Source organism: Sceloporus occidentalis, unplaced genomic scaffold (assembly GCF_023333645.1).
Source record: "Sceloporus occidentalis isolate IW3139 unplaced genomic scaffold, rSceOcc1.0.p SCAF_221, whole genome shotgun sequence".
NCBI lineage: Eukaryota > Metazoa > Chordata > Lepidosauria > Squamata > Phrynosomatidae > Sceloporus > Sceloporus occidentalis.
In genome coordinates this window covers 651,494-678,613 of record NW_028317201.1, presented here as the reverse complement: position 1 = coordinate 678,613, position 27,120 = coordinate 651,494, and the positions used below count along the sequence as shown (strand labels likewise).

At 42.4% G+C, this 27,120-nt stretch overlaps 1 protein-coding gene across 1 annotated transcript in view; it reads left to right on the top strand.

Moving 5' to 3' along the window:
• The first annotated feature begins 723 nt into the window (after nucleotides 1–723).
• LOC149277030 (RNA binding protein fox-1 homolog 3-like) overlaps nucleotides 724–27,120 on the top strand; it is a 52,945-nt gene continuing 26,548 nt past the window's right edge. Inside the window, exon 1 of the mRNA XM_089503175.1 lies at nucleotides 724–825. Within this exon, the coding sequence (XP_089359301.1) occupies nucleotides 724–825 (102 nt within the window). The remainder of the gene's footprint in view (nucleotides 826–27,120) is intronic.

Sequence of the window (27,120 nt, the reverse complement as noted above, 5' to 3'; positions counted from 1 at the left end):
GGGATATTTTTCGCATCCTTTCACTCGTTTAGATTCCAAAGTCTTTTCCTCTCCTTGGTTCCTAAGAGCTCTTTTTTTGGTTCTGTGTCTTTACTTCCCATTGTTCCCTTTTTTCTTTCGATCTCTTAGGAATCTCTTAGGAATCGGCCCCCCCCGCTGCTCCCGGAGCGGTCGCACCGGGCAGTGTTGGGACCGGTCAGGGACTGGTTAATGGTGTATGGGACGCCGTGTCCCGGGATGGGGAGCGGGGAGAAAGTGTCAGATCAGCTGTCCTTCCCTTTTTTTTCCTCTAATTTTATACAGTTGTGTGTTTGATGTTTAGATACTCTGGGGACACCTCCCTCCCCCCACCTTTCCTCCTGTATCGACTGCTCACTCTCTCTCTTCCCCCTTACACTGCCCTCCCCTTTTATTCTACTCACTAACACTCTCTCCTTCCCATCCAATCTTTCCGAGCACGCGGAAGCCAGCAGCAGAAACACAGCCTAGTGCCGCTCATGTGTGGTGCGCTTCGGCTGGCACAGGGCGGGCGATAGCGAGAGCGAGGAATAGACCTTAATAAACGTAGTGAAGACGGGGGGAATAGCGAGCGAGAGAGAGAGAGAGACGGGCGGAGGGAGGAGGAGAGGCGGAAGGCAGACTGGGAGACACGAGGGAGAAAGCAGTGTCTGCAAGAGGAGGAAAATTTGACTTATACAGAGCAGCTGCCTGACCTCGCATTACATGCTGTGCTCTATGGCTAATTCTGGTTGCCTCTTACTTACCAGCTCTGCCATGATCCCCCATTCCATCTCTGGTCCCCCGGCGTTCCTCTACCTTCAGCAGGTAAGACGTCTCCTTATGTTTCTGCTTTCCGAACGGCACCCAGACCGTCCGAACCGGTTTGCCTGCTCTCGGCACCTGCTTGGCTCCGATACTCTGTGTATGTCTGTATGTATGGCGATGTTTGGGGGGTAGCGCTCGGCAGCGTATACCGTGAGCGGCATAGGGGGGTTTCCCCTCCTAGGGTCTGCATAAGAAATGGCCAGCCGCTGGCACCGCGATCCGGTCTCGTGTGATAACTTTAGGAAGGATGGATGCTGCTGCGGATTGTGGGACTCGAACCGATTGTCCTCCGCTCTGCCGTTATCACAGCGAGTGCAGACATTCCATCACAGCGCACCCCGACCGGCAGCACAGGTCCCTCTCCCGCCTGCCAAGTGCTGTGCGGCAAAAAACTTCTGGAGCTGCATGTTTGCATGTCCGAAAACACAGCCGGATAAGTTTTCTTTTTTGGGGGGGGGGGGGGGGGTTAAGATTTTTTTTTATTTTGGGGGGGAAAAAATCGTATGCGTTCTCTCCCTAAATGATATTTTGGACGTGGATTTCTGCGCTAGAATCCTCTATGTCATGATGTGTGTAACAATATCGCAACACATTGCAGCACAGTGAACAGTTATAGAAAGCACAACGCCTGGGTTAACACTTTCAGAGCCAGAGATAGGTTGTGGTGTGTGTGTGTGTGGAGGGGGTCGAAAAGCACCCCATAGATCTCTCTGGCAAAATATTAAACCAATAGAAAGGGGTCGGTGGGGTGTTTTTAACCCATCCAGTGTCAGATGGGTGTAGCACACTTGAGTTCACCCCTCCCTGGCACTCCAATAGTTATCTGTCTGGGATATATAAACATATATACAGTATATATATATATACACACACATATTTCATAATGTACTGCAGTGCTAATAGAGAATACTGCAGAAGTTTTCTGTACATACTAGAAGACGATGGTATTTTAAAACTATTGAATATACACATATATATATTTATCTTTTACAGATACAGTATTTTGAGACCCTGTTGATTTCTATACATTCACGCGCACACACCCATACGCACACACATATAAACGCACCCGTCCATGTACACATACAATTGTATAGTTATAAATATTGGAGCACACACTGAATCACATTATGATATACTGCAATGCTGTGGCATGTCATTTATTTAAACGCGAGGCTGTATTGTGATTTCTACTTATTGACTGTGGTTATTATTAATGTTGTACGCTTAAATAAACAGAAACACTTTGTTTTTTATACACGATGCTATGTTTTGATATTAAGGGATACGTAATATTTTGTAGAGCACTCTTACGTTATAGTGTAATAAGTACTGCAGTACAGACAGTGGTATAATTACCGTGATGGGGTATAGGGTGTGTATGTGTGCCTCATTTGGACCAAGTCTCCGAGTCCCATCAAGCCTTGCTGTGTAAACAGAAATGTTAAATTAAATTGGATCCAGGACTAAAGTACAGCTGGTGTCCTGAATGCCACAAGTCGGGCTACTCAATCTTCTCTGATTTCCACCCACCGGCTGGGAGTCAAAAAGGCCTATTCGTCCTGGCTTTTGGTATTCCAACACCTGTACCTTACCGGACGTGGTCTTGGAAGAAAGATATTTATCAGTCATTCATATTTGACAGATTCCTGTTTTGGAGTCTTGTCTGTCCAAAATAAAGCTAGGGTAATATTCTGGAACGTGGGCCTACAATTATGTTTTCAATGATCAGTCTTCGATTTAGTGCACCACTAGTTTGAATTTGTATCCTGGGGGAAGATGTTGGTCTCTTCTCTCTGACGAAGAAAGTGTTGGGACTTTTGTTCCTCGTGGAAGTGTCAATGTCTCATTCGTAACAAGAGCAAGGGTTGGACTTTTATTCCTCATGGGAGGAGCTGGAACCTCATAGGAGGGGATGAATCATTACTGCAATAGGTTTTTTGACATAATAGGGTTAGTTTTTTGTCACTATGAAAGGTTTGTATCTTGTCTCAAGTACCATGAGAGATATTCTGTACAGGTCTTTAGGTTTAGTCCTATAAATTCATGAAAATAATCTGCCATTATATACTCCGGTGTGCTAAAGTTATAAGCATTTTATTCTGTTTAGCACATAGGGTTATGTTTCTGAAGAACAATATTGAGACTAATATTAGGAAGCATTAACCAAAGATTTCACAGCCCATAGAAGAGGTGGGAAGTTTCCCCAATTTATTATCTTTGCCATTTGACCAAATAACCACATCTATACATAAAAGGGAAAGGCTTGGATAAAACATGTTCCATCGTGCTGCATCAAGGAATGTGCTGGTGCTTTTATATGTAACGGCATGGGAAGATCAGACACAGATTTACATGCCTAAGTAAAAATGTGGTTGATTAGGAGAATCCCAAACCACGAACGAAAGAACCTTTTTTTTTACTGAGTGTTGCTAGCTACGTTCCTCCTCTTTTATATATTTAATCGCTTTATGTAAACCAAACAGCAGCAAGTGTTCTCCACTTAACCCGTGAGCAGCGCCGGAGCACGCCTCTATGGACAGGCGTTCAGTAAATCACCGTGGCTGCCTCCAAAGGGTTAATCCAGAGGTGATTACTTGGTTTTATCTTACAACCCGCAATTAGCCATCAGCACCTCTAGAGTGGAAACATCCAGCATTTAGTGGCTATAACCTCTTCTGCAGAGCCATTAAAGGGATTTCCAGGAAAAGTCTGGTAATCTCTTCAATTATTCCAACAACTGTACAACTGTTGCATTTCCCCTCGGCTCCCCCAGGAACGACAGAAAAGAGTAAGGAGAAGACCACTTAGCGTAACTGCTCGCTGATCTGCCTGTTACAACGCAGACCTAACAGAAGAATAGGATTAGTGCCAGTGTACTCTTTAATAGACATTGTCGCAGTGAATCTGAGGACACTTAGTGGTTTTATTCTCCTGTACCCTTTAGACCCGAGTCCTTATTCTTCTTTTCACCGACAAAGAGATAAAAGCTGTTTTCAGTGATTTTCCCATTAAAATAGATAAAGCAACAGAAGCAGACCCCGTATCTTCCCAAGCGTCGAGAGGGAGTGCTGAGGCTACGAATTAAGTGGAAAATTGTTCCACATTACACCATTAAATCAATACGCATCTGCTCTCCCCTGCCCATTGGCTTCCCGAAAGGCTGATTCTTTTTACGTGTCGGCGTATTTTAAATCCAGAGCTGAAGGGGTTATGATATTTTGGCCGTGTGGGGTGTATCAGGTGATCGGCGTACTCCTGCTCCTTACTGCAGTAAGGTCCTTGTGAGTTCCTTCTCACTCTGAGACCATCCATCAGGCATCTGTTGCTGGAACCCAGAAGGTATGTGCTCTGAGCCCCAAGCCGCTCCAGATATATAACTTAATATCTCCGAATCACTTTTTCAGTGTCTGGTTACCCCGAAGCACCTTATAATGCTGAACGCATAGCCTAAGTGTTAAAAACCCTATAATCTGCACCAATATTTTCAGTATTTACTAATTTGGCAATGGAGACACGCGATAGCCCCAATCCCACCTTGGGCAGCTCTACACCATCGGCTCCGCCCAGAGTAGCTAGATTGCTAGCTCTTGGCTCTCACTGCAAGAGCTAGTAGGTCTCGATATTCTTCTTATAGTCTAGAACCCCCACCTTTTGCGTCACCCAGGTCTATTTGACTATTTGGGCGAAATGTTATATGTAATGCGTTGCTTTGCTGTACCCCCTGGCAGCCAAAGGGTTCATTACCCTAGGTATACATGTTTACAATGAACCTCATTGCTGGGGGGGGGGGGGTAGCGCTGTTCAGACAGGTTGCCAAAGGCACAGAACATCATTAGTGTGAAATTGTACTTCCAATTGTTCTTAATCATTCTATTGACTTCTTCAGTTAGATAAGCTTGTCTTCATAGAGAAGAGCAAATTTGGTGTGAAATGCCGTGTCTGCCGCACATTACGGAAGCCGCATACAGCGAAATATTAAAATCGATTTAGAGAACACAAACATATTCAGCAACGCTTTGGGACAGAAACAACAATACTGATAATAAGTGAGATCACATTTAAATATACTAGGAACCATAAGAGCTTACAATCTAACTGTGTTTCATGGATGGAAAAGCAGAGTCTGAGTCTGGCTGTGCGTCATAGGACCCACAGTGCCCCAAAAAAGTAAGGATGGGCCTACTGGGTGGTATGCCAGCCAAATTAGTGGGGGGCTAATACGGGGGCTTCAAGAATGCCTTCAATAGACATAAAACTGCCCTGAGAAGAATGTGAAAGCTGGATGAGAGTGATGGTAATTGCTGTCGCAGAATGGCTGAGGGGCCGCAAGTAATGCAATTCTGATCAATATCAGGCAATCGTTCTCACTAATATCAAGGGGCCATAATACATGGAAATAGATTTAACATTCTAGCGTAGACACCATGTTTGCTGAAGTGGCATGTGGCCCCTGGAGGCGTGGACCCCAACCTGCAGGAAAGGCCACACACTTCTATAATATATCATTACCAATTTAATAGACTTTGCCTCCCCCAACAGGCTGCAAGTCTTGTAAATATATACGGCCCTCCATTACACGGTTGGACAGTACTGTGCAACAAACGCAAGCAGCGCCTGTGGATTATGCCCCGTGACTCCATTTCTGTTTACAAAGGGGGGGGTTTAATGTATGCAAATTGCTGAAAATGATCTAGATTTCGAGAGTATTCGAGATCTTCCCAAGTGCTGTTATACTAATGAAGCCACTGTAAACACAACACGAGGCAAGGAGCTCGTAAAGACAACACTCGAGAGCGCGGAGTCCCAAAAGATAGAAAAATGAGTTATATTTTAGTGATTTAGTCATTTACAAATTTCTGTATGATTAAGGGGTTGTTTTTACAGCCAGGAGTGGAGTCATCCATAGGGATCCAAATAAAATAGCTAATAAATGGAAGGCAGCAGAAACATTTTAGTAGCCGTAGCCACGCAGCACCCTGCCCTTTGTCCTGCCCTTTATCAGGTGGGGTGACCAATGCAGTAAAAACTAAGAGTCTCATACATATAACCCCTGATGCCGTTATCACGCTTACCCAATAGTCCTTATTTACTATTCTAGTGAATGAACAGGGCAAAAAAATAAACATTTTGGCCGCACGACAGATTAACCCAAACCTGCCTCCGTTTCTTCTGGATTCCAACTCCCATCCATCGTTGGTGGCTAAAGGTGCACCTTCTGCATTTCTAGCCACCTTTATGTGTTACGGGTGAGGGCATGCAAGACTTTTTTTTTTAAATATTTTTTACATGGCTTCACAACTGCTAGAGAGCTGCTATTATTCTCTTTTATTTATATAGCGCAACCAACATCCGCGGAGCTTCTTACAGTCCCTACATTCAAAGGGTCCGACAAAACTAGAACCGACAGACTAAGACGAAGCGATAGATTAGGTAAAGAGGGTCCTGCTCACAAGCTCCAATGTATTTATGTGTTTATCAGAACTCGGTGTATTATTTAAAAAGGTAATTTATAAACACGTTCCCTGCTGTTTATAAACACAGTGTTGTTTGTTTTATTGCCATGGAACACATACTAAATATTCTAAGCCCCCGGGACCCCAGAATAGTGAAACGGGACAGAGGGATTTTAGTCTAATGTTACCATTTGGAAAATTGGGATATTTTGCTGTTTCAAGCAATTTTATAATGTTTTCTTGTTTGTATATAATCCTCTAGAGTTTAACCATCAGCACAAAAGCCTACTCAGCCATCTGGCACTCAGAAGGTTAAGTGCTTGCCTGTGCTTTTGTTGAAGGGGAAGGGTTAACAATTGTGATGGGATTCTTACAGTTCAAAAGCACCCAATGAGTTCTGCGGAATTTTTTTAAATTTTTTTTTACATTTTTTTTTTTTTTTGAAATCGCAGAATTTAGGTTATTCTACGGGTTGATAGATTTCTCAATTCTTAGCGAGAACAGCAAATTTAAATGCAAATCTCATTTGATCGGTTTGTCCATCTTTCACCTGCTTCATGGGCTTTGACGTTAAAATTTGATGAGGACAATAGAGCATACGAGTCCGTCATTACATTACATCTCATCTGTTCAAGCTACTGTGTTTATTTATCTTGAAAAATAAAAATAACCCCTATAGCCCATATATTTGATTATATATATATATATATATATATATATATATGTGTATGTATATATATATATATGTATATATCTATATCCTTGTGGGTTTGAAAGCCTTCAGGTATTTCCCAGTTTAAGTTATTATAAACCCGCAACCTAAACGTTATCCAGAATTCCGCATCTTTACTGCCCTTACTGTAAAAGGGTTTCCTATAACCTCTTCTTCTAGTTCATCGGCTTCTACCTTTCCATATAACCGCAGTGGTGTAAATCGTTTGACGCGAGTCATTCTTGTTTTGGTATAGTTTTCTGATGATTGCGTTCTTGAAGCTACGATCGGCGTGTTTCGAGTTCACATGGATTCCCGTCCGCGGGTGGAAATTAGCTCCCATTCCGCTCGTTCGCATACAAACCATTTCAAAGTGTGTCATTGCCAAATTTAATCAATCTCACAGTTAAATATAATCTACTACTGAATGGTAATTAGATTACTGGTCCGGCTCCTGGAATAAAAACTGGTTTTAGTAAATACCGTCTAATTGCTGAGACTGGAAATTTCACACTTTAGTGAATCGACCCCTTTGCAGCTAATTTGGGGGGAAAAAGCAATGGTGTGATCTTAAAGAGCCCATTAATACAATGGCAGAGAGAGGATTTAAAAAGGGAAAGGCTGATGGGTAACACGTTAGCTTTACAGTAAAGGTAGTAGATATATGGACTAGCCTTCCAGAAGAGACATTTTAAGTAGTAGATACCAGAAACTGTGCTTCAGAAGAAGCATTTGTGAAAATCCAGAAATGTTGGGGGCATCCCTGTATATAAATTTGGGATTTGGGAATATAAATAATAAAAACTAGGCCAGTTGTTTTCCGCCAACACCACAGGGTTAGATTCCGATAGCCGGGGTAAAATATATAGCAGTTTTTTATCTTAAATATTTTCATTACAGCCCATGGTATTCAATCTCAGGAGATACGTTTGTCTCGGGTAAAAGAACGGTAAGTCGCGAGCGAGATTCTATCAGAGAGGAGCTGTCCGTGGGGCTGGAGGAAGGGCGATGCTGGGATCAGGGGTTGGGGGGGCCATGCAGCGAGACAGATTAATGAAATCATTAAAAATATATCCCAGTACTTCCATTACATAATAACCAAATAACCAAACACCTCATTTCCATTAGAGATGTTATTCTAATATAGCCAGCAAAGTTTATATATTAATATTGCAAGTTCCGGAACTCGGAGAGAATGTTTGGGTCGCTGTATGATGTAAATTTGCCCTGTGGGTCTGGAGCTCGGCAGAATATATTCGGAATAAAATTAACGGTTTTAATTATACAGTGGTCATCCGCGAAACGGCTGTGTAACAAAACTACGAAGCTGCACATGCACACACAGATTTGTTCTAAGTCCCTAAATGACCCATTCATGCGGCTGTAAAGAGTCTAAGGCAGGGGCATCCAACGTGCGGCCCTCCAGCTGCTGCAGGACTACATCTCCCATAATGCTCTTTCAGCTAAGGGGCTGGATGAGGAGTATGGGAGATGTAGTCCTGCAGCAGCTGGAGGGCCGCACGTTGGACACCCCTGGTCTAAGGGAACCGTGTGACCTCACGTGCCTGATGTCATAGAAACGATTCGATATGATGGCGGATCAGACCCATTCAGACCATCTAGTGTGCCTGTTATTCCTGATGTTTAAATTCCTTTACTATATTATCCTCTACTATATCTACTGAGAGGCTGTTCCATGTATCTTCCACTCTCTCAGGTTTGATTTTTAATGTGTGTGTGTGTGTGTATATATATATATATATATATATATATATATATATATGATCAGCTTGGGGAATATGGTTTTAGGAGCTTACACTCATAATCTGTTTTACCAATATCGGTAATCTGAAAATATTCCAGATAAGAACTCTATACGGCCAGTGATAACAATTTTACTAATTACTAAAAAAAAGACACTTTAGAGGGTTAAGATTCCAGTGAAATCCCCTTTAAATACTGCTGCTGACACTCTAAAGAAGTGGTAAAAAGGATTCAGTCAGCAGGAGTATGCTGTCGGTTGCCGTAGTGACTGCACCACTTTTTTACTTTGCATCATAATTTATACATAACCCCAACTGTTGTTACAATAGTCGATGATGTAATGAAGGATAACATTGCCTTATTAGGGCATTTGGTGGATAGGTGGAGGGCAGATCAGTGCTTACTGGATACAGGGGAGGTATATTAGTGGGAGACCAGTTCCAGACACTGCAGAAAAACAGGTGGGCAGGAAAACCCAGTAAAGCTGAGGCGTAATCGGCGTGCCTGGGCTAATAGCCTACATGATCCGGGCGTGCAGAGGGCATGTGGCAGGCTGTGGAGGAATGGCTCTGGAGTTTGCAGTATATGTGAAGGAATGCGGCTCCTCGCCATCCTCCCCGGGATTCTGCAGCCTGCAGAGTATCAGACCTTCACTAATACACAGCGTTATCTGCTTGTTCGCTGATAGCGAGAGGACCCCAGGGGACACAGACAGACATGTTCACTTATCACTTAAGTGTTTCTGCAGCCCTGGTGCAGCTTCGGGGGAAGAGCTATCAGAGGCCAAACTCCCAGCAAAACACACGGCTGTACAGTCATCCGACTAACCCAGATTCACGCGAAGCCGTGTGCACAGAACCGGCCCCCGATTCACGCGGACCCCGCTCCCCGTACATGCAGCGCTAACCCACATTCACAGGCACGGGGTCTGCTGTGTACACAGAGAGCTCACCCCGCATGCAGACATACGCGCAAAAATCACTCGCATTCACACGTAGGAAGCCTACACAGCGAGGAGCTCCGGTGCAGCGAGACGATAACATTTGTAGGTACGGAACTTTACCAGATGTGCCCTTCAGAGGGGCTTTAATGTCTCCGAGAACCAGGGCTTTGCTGCACCAATTACTCAGCCTCCTGTATAGACGGAACCACGCTATAAACACGCAAATGTATTGTGTCTGCAACCCGGATACACGTATCAATGTACCGTCTCCCCTATACACACGGAATGAACCCGGATACACGTATCAATGTACCGTCTCCCCTATACACACGGAATGAACCCGGATACACGTATCAATGTACCGTCTGCCCCTATACACACACGGAATGAACCCGGATACACGTATCAATGTACCATCTGCCCCTATACACACACGGAATGAACCCGGATACACGTATCAATGTACCGTCTCCCCTATACACACGGAATGAACCCGGATACACGTATCAATGTACCGTCTCCCCTATACACACACGGAATGAACACGGATACACGTATCAATGTACCGTCTCCCCTATACACACACGGAATGAACACGGATACACGTATCAATGTACCGTCTGCCCCTATACACACGGAATGAACACAGATAAAACGTACCCCCATTACTTCCCCCGTGCACATAGTATTGCATAAAGATGCATATGATGATTTATACATGAAACCTGCATAGAAGCGACAGATAACTGATCTCCATTCATAATACACGAAGCCGCGCGTTAATTAGAAAGAACGTTTTATTACACTTGAAACGTGTCATTTGTGCACCCCACTGTTTTTTGTGTGGTGCCAGCATGTTACATTCTCCCATCTAATTACAATAACGTTACAATACAATATTCCAAATTAACAATAGAAAAAAAAGTAGCAACTGTGTTACGACATCAACAACGACAGCAATAATAATGACAGGGAAACACAATAGGAATAACAATGGGTAAAAGCAAATTTGACCCTACGGAGCTGTCCGATGCTCATAAATAAGAGAAGTCGTCATTCTTGGACTGGCTCACCAGGAAATCCCCCCCCCCATATACCCCATGGAGATGGGGCAATACAAAAATATCTAGTGCCCATAATAAATATCGATGCTTTGGGCCCCTCAACGTCATCTCTATTCTCACCGCGCTTTATGTATAGAACGCACTCTGCTTGTATCCAATAAATCTATTCATTTTAGTCGCTGTGTATCAGTACGTTCCTGCGCGCAGGTAACATCCGGGACGCCAGCCGGTTAAAACCCAAAGCCGGGGCATTTCCAGCCGCCGCCAAAGATTTATTTCCAATCCGGTTTCCCCACAGATAGAGTCCCCTACAGGAACTAGGAGCTATTAATTCAAGGCTTGCTGAGAACAGATAAGAACCGGTCCTGTTGGCGAAAAAACTGGTAATTTAATCGGTCAGATTTTTTAAGTTTGACCCTTTCCTTGCCAGGGAACCTAACATTTAAATGAACCAGACTTAACATCGCTGCAATATATTTATATATATTGTAATTGCACAAGATGTTATATGAATATATGTTATGTATATACTATTAACTTATTTCACCGCCTGGTCATAAAGGCTGCATTCTATTAACCCTGCGTGTCCTGGGATGGACCCGCAGCGAGCGAGAGGGTCCCGCTGGACTTTGATGCATCTTTTTTCACCCCCCGTTATGCGCACGCACCGCCCTTCAGTACATTACAGTTTTGTAATCTTCTGAAATATACATGAACTTTGCCGAATGCAGAAAATGCACCATTTACACTATGAATATTTCATATGAATATTTCTGCTCGGCCCTGAACTTGCATGTCTCACAAGGAGGAAAACGCAGAACAAATAAGTGGGGTCTAGGTGGAGACGTCTAGGATTAACGTCAAATGCCCTTAATGTTGGATACGTAGAGTTTTTTTTATTTAGTGTCACTTCGCAGCCGTAGTTCCTTTATGTCATTTTAAAAGCTATTCATTGTCCTTGATTATTCTTTGGCTCCTTATAAGAGGCAGAATAGTCTTTTCTTTATTTATTTATTAGAAGAAAGGGGACAATCCATCAAAACCTCTTATCAGATCTGCCATACCGGATGAATTATTGCTGTTTTTAATTGGTTGTTGTGGTTCGATATAGAGAAGAAATGGGGAAAGTGGGGTAATTCTGATGCAAAGGGGTAGAAGTGGAATACTCGTGCTCTAAGGGGGCACGCGGTCATCCTGCTTTGAGCTCAATACATTGCTCAAACCTACGGCACCCCAGGGGCACTGCTGCACAGGGCTCCACTTCCGTTAATTAGATAATAATGCCTACTTCGGGGTCTACATTCAGGAGCCATTTATCTGGGGATTAAGCAGTTACTGCCTTCGGTTGCCAGTTATGGGTCACTGAGAATTTCTGCGGCTTCTGCTTTTTTATGGCAGGGTGACAATGCACGGTGCAATTGGTGATTTAATGGCTGTGTGACGGGGTCATTTCCCGGTGTCTGATCCCCATGAAGTTATGTTTAATTGTTTTGGTTTTTTTTTTCTTGCGTAACAATGAGGATTCCAAGAAAAGATGAGATCAGTCTTGCAATCTTATAGGTCCGGTACGACTAACGATTTGTTCTGTTGACATAGGCAAGAAAAAAAAAGATGCTGCTTGCATCCAAAAAAATAGGAAACCTCTTTCTTGACGTGGTATTGACTTTGCTACATTGTATTTTCTCCTAGACTGTTTGCATCTGTGACCACCTAGCCATCTATGAGATTCACATAATCTCCCCACACGGTTTAATGCCACTTCCGATCAGGGCCGGCCCTGGTATGCAGGCAAACAAGGCAGCTACATAGAGAGCTGATAGGGGGCTCCACCACTGGCTTCTGTGTTGGGCAGCAAGCTCATGCAAGAGGGCCACCTGGAGCCAGCCCTGCTTCCGCTGCCGAGAGCATCGAGCTGCCTCCTTGCCTCTGCCGAACCTTGATTATGGTTCTTACTTCTGCATAGAGCTGGGCAACGTGGCTAGGGGCACGGAGCCAGTCCAGACCCAGCATAATGAGCTCTACATGAGCCGCCATGGGCCCAAATCCATTGGAGAGGAGGTAGTTTAGCCATCTTGGTATCCAATCATTGCCCTTCTCTCCTGTCCAGCTGTCTAGCCAGTTCAGGCAGGCATTTGGCTTGTTCCGTGCTAAATATCATACTGGTTCACCCGGGCTAATCCTGCTGAGCCTCCACTGCACCCCGAAAACAAAATTGTCTGCTACCTCCTTTCCCATGCAGATCTCGATGTTTCCTCCTATTCCTGCTGACCTCCGAGCCTTCCTAAAAGATCTGTGCTAAGGAGAACAGAATCTAATAATTTACTGCAGGCTCCCCATTTTTTAAACATACAAATTGAACCTCCGAGACACCTCTTGTGTCTCATGAACATAATACGCACATCATTCTTACCCGGTGCTTATGGCACAACAAAAAAACAACTCTTTCACACACATTCAGACCATCTCCCAGTACAAGATTCCGTATGGCGTTACACAAAATCACACAAAAGATTCGGCAGAAAAACACAGATAAAAAATGTAATTGTGAAACTTTTTTTTTTTTTTTTTTTTTTTGAGACCTAAAGCTGGACATAAAAAAAAAAATTGTTTCTAATTTTGCCCCAAAGGAAAAACTATTGGCTGAATAAATATTAAAATCTCCGATACTGTGCACTATAATTTTAAATGTCAGGCCTCTTTTGGGATTTATGAAGCGGAGATCACATTTGATTTTTTTTAATTATCTTTATTAATGTTGATCTGTTACTCCGGACCCAAATAGATATTGAATATAGCAATAAATTACCTCTGGTCCTAAACAGCATGATGTCCCTTATTCATCCTGGTATTAATGTCAATATTACACCCACTGCTTTTAATGATTATCTATAAATCAGCTGTGCAGGAAACCCCTCCAACATAGCCGTTTCCTGTAAGCACCAATAAAACCATATAAATACTACACGGAATGACACGTTAATAACTTCCAGAGGTTTGGCCCCATTTAAGGGGATTCTCTGCATATCTTATTTTATGGAGATGCTTTTCAATTTTCTGTTACTATCAATTACTTGTAAATCGCTCATATATCATCTAGTGGCTTTTTTATAATGGGAAAACCTTGGGCCATATTTATTACGCACAGTTGCCGGTCGAGGGTTCTAAATTCGGAGTGATTAACAAGAACGTTCCGCTGATTTCTGTATCGATTGCTCCACATCTTTGTAAAGAGGGTCCAGTGTCACAGCTAGGGGCGACTTTTCCCATTGGGCAAAGTGAGCATTTAACATGAGCCCCCTAATAAAATGTCACCCCTCCTCCCACCCCACCACAGAATAGCGCCACGCGTCAGGCTACCTCCCGTTCGTTTTTCACACCCGTACAGAGAATGTCTATATTTTATGAGGACAGTAGCGGATTTTCAGTAGGGTTGTGTCTGGTAGACCCACCACTTCATTTTAAAGATGGCCTAGAAGGGGCTTCAGTTGAAGGCCAACGATACCTATTCACATGTTTTCCTAGGCATGCAACAAAATTCATTGAGGATAGGCCTCGAATCAGGGACCAGGTACCTTTTCTTTTTGAAAATTACCCCAGGTCTATAAAAAGGAAAACAAGGAGGGATTAGTCAAAGAAAGCCCATTATTGTAAAGTTTGCCCAATGCCTTCTGAAGCATTAACGCAACCTTGGTGGCAGTCCGCTATTTTTCTGCACCAGACTAAATCAGCGTGAAGACCAAGTTTTTAAGGTTACTGTCTTGGAAATTAATACTTTGCATCACAGAAGGCATAGGACATTATTATTAAAGTGATAGTAACACAGGTGTTTTGGTTTTACATTTGATCCAACATTAAGGCCTCTTTTCTGATATTGTGTTACATGATATGATATTGTGTTACATGATATGATATTGTGTTATATGATATTGTGTTACTATTCTCTTTAAATGGCCTTTGTAGTTTCAGACCCCCGATCGCACTGTCCATCCACCACACTGGTTTTTCCATTGCCACTCAGAACCTCAAATGAATAATCCATCACTGTTCTAGGAGATTTAGAGATCATATAAAGCCGGCACCCGGTATCTGCAGCAGGACGGCCTTTTCGGCTTCCTGTGAGTTATCTCCCCCTGAGTGACACTCAACTGTTATTAAAGTAATTTAATAAGCCGTGGAAACCATGGCAATAAAATGTGAGAAGCTCCGGCAAATGGTCCCTGTTGAGTCTCCTGGACAGTATAAGCCACATTCGGTCTCAAAACCCCGCGACATTTCCCCGTTGTAGAACTCTCATGGCCTCTGCCCCTTATTAGCCACTCTCTGCTTTGCTGTGCCTGTGAGGAGTAGTTGTGGATGGATATCGTGTAGCCTCAAGCAGGCAGGAATTAATTGCTGCGTGTCCACCTGGGGAGGTTTATTAAAAGGAAGCTCGGAGCAGAGAGAGCGTGTCAAGCAGGGTCAGGAGTGGGGATGCGGTGCTGAGGGGTAGGAGGGCATGCCTCTGACACAGCACAAGTACCCGGCGTGCACCAATTGTCACAGGTATGAATGGGCAGCTCCGGAATAGAGCGCAGAAGGTCTGCGTTGCCTGTACTGAGGGTGGGGAATATGTCCTTCTACTAATAAGTCACTGGTATAGAGCGATGACAGTTTGAGGAACATTGTAACTAGCAGTGTATGCCGCTGAGTGCAATGAAATGCCAGAAATCCTAGTGTGAATGCCAATGCTGTAAAATCTCTGCAGCCATTATGGACTTAGGATGGGATCCAAGCACAGAACTGATGGGTCAAACCCATTACTAGGACTTTGCCAAGTCTAGTATTCATTGGTCTATCGAGGCGATGCTTATAATGAGACTTAAAGATTTGATGCTTTCCTTCACTTGGTTGCTATCCTGAAATGCCAAAGCTTTAATGAACTCTCTGGGGATGAGATGATTCCCCCATGTTCTGATTGACCATGAAAATTAACAGTTACCACGGAATGCACGCGTACCTGTCAGCCGCCGTCCCTACGGAGCTCGAACCTCTTTGATACTCTGCTTTGCCTTATCCATTAGCACATATCACGCTCCCAATAATATATAAATGACATGACTATATAAATCACAGGTACATATGCCCCCTGTTCGATATTACTCATTTAATTTACAGATTTTGGCCATAAAACAGGGTAACCATAATAATTTCTTAAATTCAGGAGAAACCAGCGTGGAACCGTGTGATCCACTCATACCTGGCAAACATTCTGAGCTCCTAGGAAAGGGGGCTACAGGGATTTGGGTTCCAACGAGAGTCTGTCCCTCCTTAATAGGGAAGTCGGCATCATTTGTCTACTTACTTGGTGTTTGCAGTGTTATAGTTACAGGATCCTTGTTGGCAGGATATTAGCCAAAGACCAATTTCTGCAGACTGGACCATAGAGCTTACAATCACATCTAGTAGCAGACCACAGAGTTGAACACATTGTCGCATTACAGCTTCCCTAGACGCTCCGCGTCTCTGTTTGGGAAGCATTTTTCAGGAGCTCAGGAAAGCCTATAATTTGGGCTGAACTAAGGAGAACCCGGGCAAGCCTCGGCTCCTGTGAAAGGGGGGCCTATGCCCGTATGAGTAATGAAATATTCACAGGTCACTGACCACCAGAGGAATGATGGAGATCAGACTCTTCCTTTACAGTCATTCTTTCCACATCACTGATTTCCCTTCATGCTCAGGCTCATTAGAGTGTGCGGAAAAAGCACTTTCAAGATACAGGCAAAATGGGCAGCAGGGACACGATGGGGGGGGGGGGCGACTTTGGGGACAGAGGAGGAGAGACAGGGCATGGAGTGGTTACCAGGAGGAGAGATATTGTGAATGAAGAGAGACAAAGGAAGCATGGGTTAATGGGGTAAAGCAGAGTCCAAAAAGGGTTTATACAGGGACAAGAAGAAAAAAAAGGAATAGAGGAAAGGGTCATTAACCCTTTCAGTGTTCTTCAGTGCCTTACAAACCCCTCTGACACCTGTGCAGTTAAACAGACAGCCGTAGAAGCAGGAGAAATAACAGAGAAAGAGATACTGACAATGGGGAGAGAACGCAGAGACTGCGTGGGGGCAGGGCAGAATTAACCTCTCGATTCTGCAAGATCCTACAAGAAAAGATCTGCACGTTCCTCTTAATATTTTAATTAAACCTTGTCGTGGAAGCTATCATGCAGCATAACAATAATTACGTTGACGATGTCTAAGCACAGTTTATGATATATGAATGCTGTCAGAAGACTGCAGTAGCTGAATTTACTGGTTCCTGCTGAATCTGTGAATTTGGTCTAGAAATGGCTCATGGTTTATCCAGAAGAGGCAGAACTCAGGCGGAATCCAAAAATACATACTGGTCTAGCGGGTACTTAGTAATATTCCCCCTCTGGAAAGATTTCCGATAACCTAATTTTATTAACCCGAGGGGGTTTGCACAGCGCCCCGAACATTCTGGGTAAAATACTAATATTTGTGTAAGTTGCATAAATGAGATATTTCCTACTGGCAATTCCCAAACCCGAAACCACAACACATGGTACAATTCCCCCTCCCGTGCCGGAGCGCCGAGGGGACTTAGGAAGTTGCCCGTGATGTATGGAAGTGTTTGTGGCACATGTTATGGGTCAATTATTACCTGAAATATCTATAAATCACATTGTATGCGTTTTGCTGCAAATGCTCAAGTCAACATTTCACGTCTTAAAATCAGCCTGGGGGGCAATGGATTATTTCCATCAACACTGGCAATCAAACTGTTAATAAACAGAAACACACATGAGTTATATAAATATATATATAGAGAGAGAGAGAGACAGCAGGCTTAGTAGATGGGTTCTTTAATCTTCGGCAGTTACTGTTGTATGTTGTCAGTTATTATATTTCCATTTATTACATCGCCATATACATTCAGCTTTTTCGTTATTTGTCAATATGCTCTTTAATGCCGAACTGTATGAATATCTGAACCACAGTAATTTCATACTGAAATTTTAGTGTTAAAGGGTAAAACATACCTGACAACTCTCAGGTGTTTTAAACCAAACTTAGGGTCTCGGGATGAATGGGGCAGAGTCTCAGGGTCACATAGTCTAGAGCTGACGCGTTCATATTCTGCTCGTATTTATTAATACCTGATCATCCCAGTTGGTGCATCAATCGCAGCTGAAATCCCTGCTTGAAGACAGATGACTTTGTTCTTTCCCACCTGAAAAGTCCCGTTTTTCATGAAGACCAGTATTAGAACCATTTCATTGACATCATTAGGGGGTCAGCTCAGAGGTATTACTGTAATATCCCATGCCTTTTTCTCACATAGTAGCAAACCTCTATGACACTAAGCTCATATATCACATAGATCCATATGTACTAATACTTGGGATAAGTATGACTTCCAAAGGAATTAGAGATTCCTTGACAAAACTACAGCGTCTAATGAGAACGGACTGTGTGCCACACCGTACGCATGTTCGTCTTCATGTTCCCCTCCTTGATATTTATTCACCTATATGTGAGATAAGGGTGGCGGGAGCGCTTTACTAAAAACACTGCCTTTGGGACACTGGTGCACCAGAGACCACGATGGATTAACACTAATACCAGCTCATCTTGGCCATTGAGTGGTTGACTGGCCATGATCATGTAAGATTCCAATTGGGGATTTCCATTGCCATCCAGAGAGCCCATCAAGTACTGGCTACATCTGTACAATGCACCTCGCCAATGTAGCCTCTCAGCCATAAATACATATTAATAGAAGATCATCTTACTTCTTAGTCTTCACATGCAATCTCTCACAATGTCTTCACAGCGTCACAGATGAAACATCTCTAGAACATGTTTCACAATCAAATTCTAATCCCCTCACTCGCATTCCCTCCTCAGCTACTGCCACCCGCTCCCAATAACACCTAGATCCCCTCTCCAAACCAAACATAGCTAGATACCAAGCTCTTCCACCTTAATTATCATGGCTCATTTTCAGTCCTGCTATTCTGCCATTCAAAATCTCTTACTTTTTCATATAAATCCCTTCATTCCGATGCTTCCTGTTGACCCTCATCTCTTAATATTGCTCTTCTGATTCAAAAAGGAACCTAAAGTCCCTGTCGTGTAGTCCTTGGCGGTCTTGATCGCAGGTTTTCTCCCATTGTGTTGGGGTTTCATTATTTTCCAAAACGCTATGAAAGGAAAACAACCCTTTTCAGGAGTTTATATTGGACTTTCATATACTGTCATGTTTTCATGTGACAGAAGAAACATAACAGAAGATGTAGATGACTTTAAAGTTCTTGAGAAGCGTTAGAATTGTTTCCAACCAATGGAACGTATAACCAGTGCCGTACAAGCCTTTGATTGGTGCAATATGGCCAACCCCAATTCTAATTTCATATATAAAGTAGTACTTAGAGCCTGACCCCTCTCTCCTGCTGTGGCGGTGTCCAGTTTGGGACGTTGACGTGTAGATACGCTCTTTCTCTCTCTCATACACACACAAAGGGTGTTACTCCTGATGATTTACACAAAACATCATTTAAGTTGCAGATTTTTTTTGCAGCTCAGTGAAGCGGATTATGAGATATCTCGTTCATAGCCGTCGATGTATTTGAGTTCCTTCTAGACGACGATGTAGAGTCACAGGGAACTTATTCGATAATATTTAAGAAAAAAAATACATTTTGGTGGTGCTTCCACCAACTAATCAGAACATTTAAATAATGATTTAATATCCATTCCAATTTTGACGTGTCTGGTATTTATTAATGGTGTCCTTAAATCACTTAAGATATTGCTGAAAAGGTAATATTCGTGAAGCAATTTATCCGCATGATAGACGTCTTCTTCACGTTTTCTTTTATTTTCAGACAATTTTTTACTATGCCAGTTATGTCAAATCATCAAAGCAAACAAGATTTATATTTTATTGTAAAACTGAAAAAATGGCCCCTTAAATTCATTAAAAAAAATAAATAATAATAATAAAATTGACTTTTCTTTTTAAATGACATCATAACATCCCTTCAGATTAAATTGAATGGGGTCCAAAACTTGTTTACTGAACAAGAGCTATATTTCGAGATATATGTTTTTGTTCAGCTGATGTTAATGGGTGTCCATTGAAAGTGGGGAGACGCGTTCATTGTGTACGTCCTGCCAAGGTCCACATTGTCTCGGGCTTTGTTCTCGCTGAGTAAGCAGTTAAGGTGGATAGGCTGAATGTGCTTTGCTGGCTCTGTTCACCAGCTCATAATGTAAGTGAATGAGTTGTCAGCGGGTCGATTGCATTCTGAAAGGAAAAGTTATTGCAAAGGCATATTTACTCTTGATTGTGTTAAGGTGTAACAAAGAAAAAAAAAAAAACAACAACCACTTTCTCCATTAGCGTCCGATCCAGAATCAAATTAAATTAAATCCGCAACCTTAGATACTGAGTAATCCCAGCCTCACTCCAATTTTTAAGGGGAAAACATATAATTTCCCATTTTTTACGATAAACTGATTTTTTGGTTTAATAAGAAATGCTATGCTTGGTTGCGCTGGAATATTCCATGATTAGTTTGTCCTTTTTGAAGGGGCCTTTATTTAAACCGAAAAAAAGATAAGTCTTTAAGAGTTTATTCTTGTGTTTCTGTTTTGTTTTTTTTAAGGTGGTATTTTTAATGAAGCACGGTATTTCGCGCCTGCTATAATTCTCTTAATTTATTGGAGTTTAACGTTTTAATTTTAAACCCATAAATTTCTGTTAATAAAAAAACCAGAATCGAGTGTTGTTGGGGAGAATTGTAATAAGTCTTGAGCATTTAACTATTGGAAGTATTTAGGGAAGGTTCTACTTGATTTATGAGACCCCCTGAAAGTAGGAAAAGACCCGGCGTCCCCTTGGACAAATTGCAATTCCCCGTAGGTAAACAAATTAACCTCTTCTCGCCCACGGCGCTACTCCAGGAAGATATGTGATCTTATTAAAGAAATTGTATCGCGTCAGAATTAGCGATTGAGATGTTTACATCTCTGCTCGGTGTAACAATTGTTGCCTTTTCGGTGGCTGGCAAAGGTAGAAGCTTTATTGTGTATGGATGATGGCTGCAGCAGAAACATTGTATATGTTTAAGGGATTCTGTGTATATAACTCGTATAGGATGATCTATACATTGAGCATGATCAAGAGAGCATAGATGATGAATTTGTTTGCACTGTTCCCAATTGATGACATCATGGTGAAGCACCCTAAGCGAATGAACTAGTACAAGGAGGAATAATTAATTTGGTATATGGTACCATGTTGTGATGTCAGAAAAACTGACATTCTTTTTTTTTTCTCCTGATTTATGAGACTCTGTACATTATTTTGTAGTTCTGCTACAGCAGTGTAATAGATTATTTTCCCTGTTCTGGGTGCCGACACCATTTTGGTGGCAGAGTTCCCTTAAGCATGATTTAAATCCTCCCCGATCTTCCATGATCTTACCGAGAGTCAACGATATGGATCAGGCAAAACTTAACTTCCTTTTAAACCCAGGGTCAACAAAACAATTATTCTGATTATTAGCACATGGTAAAAAATGCAAAGGGGAACGTTCTTCTTTACCCGGCAATACATTATGTTCCGATTTACACTATTGATTTAACATTGGGTAGATAAACCAATCAAGCAGGAATTTGACTAAATAGGGACCACAACAACTGCCGGAAAGGGTAAATACTGTATCTAGAAAGACCGAGGAAGGTAGCAGGACAAGAGCCAGATTCATCGGAAAGATTGGCCCCTTAAATTCGACTTATGTTATAATCGTCAAGGTGAGGAAGATGATTGTAGTTTGTATCAAGATGTGGCCATCATAAATTACTGCATCGCTCTCTGGAGTTATTTCTGTTCATGCTGTGAAGTCGTTGTAGGTTTTTTTTTTCCCCTTCTTCTTCTGTATGATTGCGGTAAAACATCTCCCATCGATCTTTTCTGTGCGTCTTTCCATTAAGTGAAATGTGAAGCCTTATGTATATAAACTGCTATATTATTTACCAAATACCACTGGAACTCTGGATTAAGACCTCCAGCTTTTGTAGAACTACAACTCCCATGATGCTGTAATAATCCACGGACAAATACCCTTACTTTTAGGATGCTTGCAAAGGATCATGGGGATTTCTATCTCCATGACAACCTCAGGTTTTCCTGTTGCATACCTCCCAAGTGTCCCTATTGAGGAGGACCAGTCCCCACTTTGCTCGCCTGAAGTCCCTATGAGCTCGGAATGTTTGCTGGGTATGAGGGTATCACAGGGTTCTACGGCCATAAAAGCCCCGATAATGAGTATAGAGACAGCAGGAGATGGGTTTATAAATCACTTATGCAAATAAAACACATTATTCTAAATACCTTTTACGTGTAAATATATATTTATAGGTCATGCAAGTCTTGGTAAAGTCCCATTACCTCTAAAAAACCTCTACCCCTAAACCAACACTGGCCCTGTTTGGCCATTTTTAATGTTGCTGTTGGCCGCTCCTGTTTTGGGTGTTCATACTCAAGCCTGGATTTACTAATGTTGGAGTTTGAGGGAGAGCTCTGATATTGCTATATATTATAAAGGTCAATCAATAGTAAGCTCCACCGGCAAACAATGGCAGAGTTGGCCGGTCATAACCCACGGTGATATCATAAACTATAAATTCTTCCACAAACCCCAGGGTTAGTGAATACACCCTTAAGGATTTCCTACAACTGCACATGTGCTGCTAACAATGTAGAATGTTTGCGTGAATTAGACACGGAAGGAAGAACGATGTGACTTCCTTCTACCGCCAAAACAGAGTAATTGATCCTTAAAATATTCCAGGGATAGACCTGAATTTAAAAAAGGTAAAGGAGAGAATGGAGAAAGCAAATAGATTAATTTGCATGTCCACGAAAGCGTGTGAGTTGGTGCATGAAATGACTGGAGCTGTTATGCAGGTATACATGTTTTTTATACCACGTTGAGCAACATGAAACACCGGATGTAGCAGATAATGGAGTTGTGGTAGGACTTCATACCAGTCACACAGAATGCAGGCAATGTCATAAGAGCCATCAATGCGTTTCACTGGAAACATTATCAGGGTGAAAGGACACATGATGTGCAGGTAGACCCAACAGCGAAGGGATGGCAACATTCAGAATGAGGGGCAAATCAAACAAAGTGGCCAACTAATAAAGCCACCTAAAAGACATCCATCAGAGAAGATGCAATGTGCGCACCATCCACCCGTGCCCAGAACACATTTACAGAAAGAGAATGTATAGAAACCGTAATGAGATGCAGTCATCAAGGAATGCCATCTAAAGTTAATACTGCAAGGGATTAGGCTTTATCAGTCCGTATACTACTTATAGCTGCAGAGCGTGTATAAGGGAGTGTATACGTTCCACTGTTTCTCGCAGTGATAGGCAAGTTGGTAACATGTATAGATTTGCTGCAGTGCAATAAATTACAAGTCTTCTCCGTGCTGCAGAGGTTGACTTATCGCTGAAGCTGCAACACCTCCCTCTCACAAACACAAATTATTTCAATCATACTTTAATCTGTATTAGAACCCGAGGCTTCTACAATACCCGATGGTCCTCCAAATTAGCCGACTACCACTCTTATGCGAATAACATCATTTTTCTGGTGTGTGTTGGACGGCTGTTCAAGCCTCCACTTTTTTTCTTTTTTCGCTTTGACTCAACATGTTTGGAATCCGCATCAGAGCCATTGCTGGTCCCTCTACCGACCTCTTTTAAAAAGCTTTCAAAATGAAAGACCTTAGACATTCATCTTGTCCCACCCCGTTCCGAATAGTGGTAGTTATTGTGATTTAGAAGGTCCTGTTGTGACCCTACCACTAGTGGCCTAGCCACAACAGGGCCTTCTACGTCCCAATCATTCCTACTGTTCGGAACAGGGTGGGACAAGCTGGATGTCGAAGGTCTTTCATTTTGAAAGCGTTTAGAATGTTAAAAATCATGGATATAATTTATAAAAGAGGCTTTTGAGACTTTGTAGCATTGACAGTCCAAACATGACCCTTCCCATAGGAGAATCTTTCCATGGCTTTACGCAAAGGTAACTGTTTTTCCGATGCTTGCTATACAAATGGTGCGAGTATACTGTCTGCATGTCGTGATCGAGCTTAAATGTGTTAAACATTACTTCCTTATACAATTCCCATAACCCTCGGCTGATCAGATGGTGGCTGAGGGTGAAGATCCCCCCCCCCCCCCAGTTTAACAAAGCCAGAGGTTTGCAGGTTGTGTTAGAAGAATTTGTCCTGCTGCATTGTGTATCCATATGCAGTGTCTTTAATATTCACCCTGCGTTCGCACCATTTGCTGTATTTCCACTGAGAAGATATATTCGTCCGAGTTACTGTATTTTTCTCAATATGTATAAAGTTTATTATCTGTTCTTTCACCGCAGAATGGAAAAAGAAACTCATATTCCCATTCTGAAACCTCTCTCCAAATCATCTCTCCAAAATCATTACACCGAGACCACTCACCTCATTAAGACATCAACAATCTTCCAATCTCTCCTCCGAAACAATTCCCCAATGCTCTCCTCAGAACCCATTCCTCAAACTATTATCCACCCCCCCACACCACCACCACCACCATCCGCAGCGTCGAAACTCTTCATCTCTGTTTGGAAACTGCTCCCCGAATCACCACTCCACCTGTTTATGAAGAGAAAACATCTCCAAAACCTTTTTCTAAATCACTACTTCCAGTTTACATCATCTTATTCCTGTCTCATGTCCCCCTGAACCCACAAAACTCTTTTATGTGTAACCCTTCCAATGCCAGAGAGCATAAGGGATACTCTTCTACCTGTTGGAATGGAAAGACGGTACCATGTCATGTTATTTTGGTTCTGATAATTGAAGATTTGCAATTGATACATTACATACTACTTGTCGTGTCCACCCATTGTACAGCGCTACGGAATTTGATGGCGCTATATAAAACAATAAATAATAATAATTGATCAAAATAACCTAAAATTCTTTGGATGCTATCCTTTAATTATTGCTGCTTGCATCAAATGCCCTCCCATGTTCTACTGCACCTCGACCTCTCCACATTGCTTCTCCAAACACCTCCCAATGACCACCCCCCACAGCCACCCACCTAACGCCTCAACGCATCCACTCAACATATTATCTAAGGTCTCCCCCGCATCGCTACTCTAACCTTAGTGCACCTCTTCACACCACATCTCCATTCACTTTCCTAATCAGCTGCTCATTCTCCTCTCCACTTCAGGCTTCTCTCAACATCATCATGGCTCCTCAGTCCACCTCCGGCGACCACTCCAACTTCCAGCATAACTTTTCCAGGCTGCGCCATAGTACTCCCTACACATTAAGATACATTTCTAATTCAAAGCATTCTATCCGGCCACTTATAATCTTCATATATACCGCCCTAAAGTCCGGAGTAATACTCTAATTTTGAGACAACATCTCCTCCTAACTTATAAAGAGCAAGTACATTTCGTAGCTCTATTACAATAAGGGGCAGTCAATATTAATATTGACAATAATATTTAAACATACTGTATTAAGATATACCGGTACTGCTAGGAACGTACAATCTATCTACTTATGATTTTAAGAAAAGTCACTTTCTGGGATTTTTCTGTAATCATTTTGTCTCTTAATTTATATTTTTAATAAACATTGTAAAGTCCTACTAACTAGCAAATATCTTTTTGAAGGCTGGGGGGGGGGAAATGCCGGACGGCCTCCTGAATTTATTTTAAAGCCACGCTGACCTGCTTCATATGGTTCCTTTAACTTCAGTTGGTTAAATTAAGTAAATAAATCTGCGAATTGCAATTTTCCCGGCATGAATAACATAAGCGAGGCCAGCGGTACAATGAAAACCATCTGCAAGGGTTAAAAAGCCAAGTTCTGTCAACAAGCCTTTGGCCATTATTTGAATGGGATCTTTTATTAAAATACAGGTTATGTATTTATTTAGAGTTTAACACTTAAAATGCTGAGAAGTCATTGACATTGTTCCACTTCAAATATCTAATGTGTTAGAGATATAGCGGCCGAAAAAAGTATTTGGATCACAGGCATCGCAACCATTTCAGTGCATGCTGGCCAGTCCCTAGGGGCCGGGTGGCTGGAGGGTCCCTTTAATTGGCGCTGTTTACACCGTATGGCTCGGTCCCTGTCCGTGGTACTGATCAGAAATACCACTGTATTGCACTGCACCCCTCTTACAAACCTTTTCTCCTTTTTAAAAATTCTACAAAAAAAAAAAAAAAAAGTACAGTTAAACTGCGTATATTTTATATAATATATTTTGTTTAAAAAAAAAAGTTAAATACTATCTTGTAATAACCATGTGTCTGTTTTTATTACAATTGATTTCTTTGTTGCCATCTATGGTAGCAAACAAATTGATAAAATTGATGGGATATTGCGTTGTGGCTCAACACAAGCCTAGGAACTAGGATCAAATATTTATCCGCCATTTTTCTAATTACAATAATGTGGTATAAATATAAAAGTCTGATTCGGATGCTGTGCGTGCGCTGAGGGTATTCACTCGGTAGTTGGAATGGTTGCAGACAAATTGACAATAGTAGGCGCCATGGTGATTGCCCTAATCCTACAGATAAATAGATGTGAGCGTTTTCTACACCCAGAGACCATCTAATTCACCCTCGTTCTTCAGATTCAGAATATCCTGCAACAAGCCCACACGGCATGAACAGCGACCGAATGCATTCGGCTCTGGAAGTCATACCGCAGATTCAGCTGAGCATTAAGTAACATTCATGATAGCAATAACTTTTTACTAAGGTTGGTCAAGCAACCATTACCATGACATCATTGCCTTGGCTCCTTAAGGAACCCAGAGCTTACTGACCGCTTTCATTCCCTTGCTAGGCCAGCAACCAGAAGTCGGCAACTTCTGCCACTGCAAACTATGACCCCTATAAGGCTCAGCCAGCTTTCTGAGATTATTAATCTGCAGCAGCTAGAGTTTTTTGAAGCAGTTTGTTCCTAGAGGCCGCTCTGACCGGGGGTTCTTTCGTTTTTGTTAATTGAATCCAAGCTCAATCGGCAATGCATCTCGGGCCGTGTCAGTACAGGACTAATGTATGATAAGTAACCCCGTTCCCGTGTGATGAGCGGTCATACAGCTGACTGTCACCGATAGGCAATATTCTGCGGTGACAAAAAAAACCACTGCATTGGTGGCATTAGGGGCAGTGTTCTGCAGCATATGTACCGCTGCGGACAACGGGGGTCTCAGACCTTGGATTCGGGGTTTTGTTTTCCACCGGTTCACATT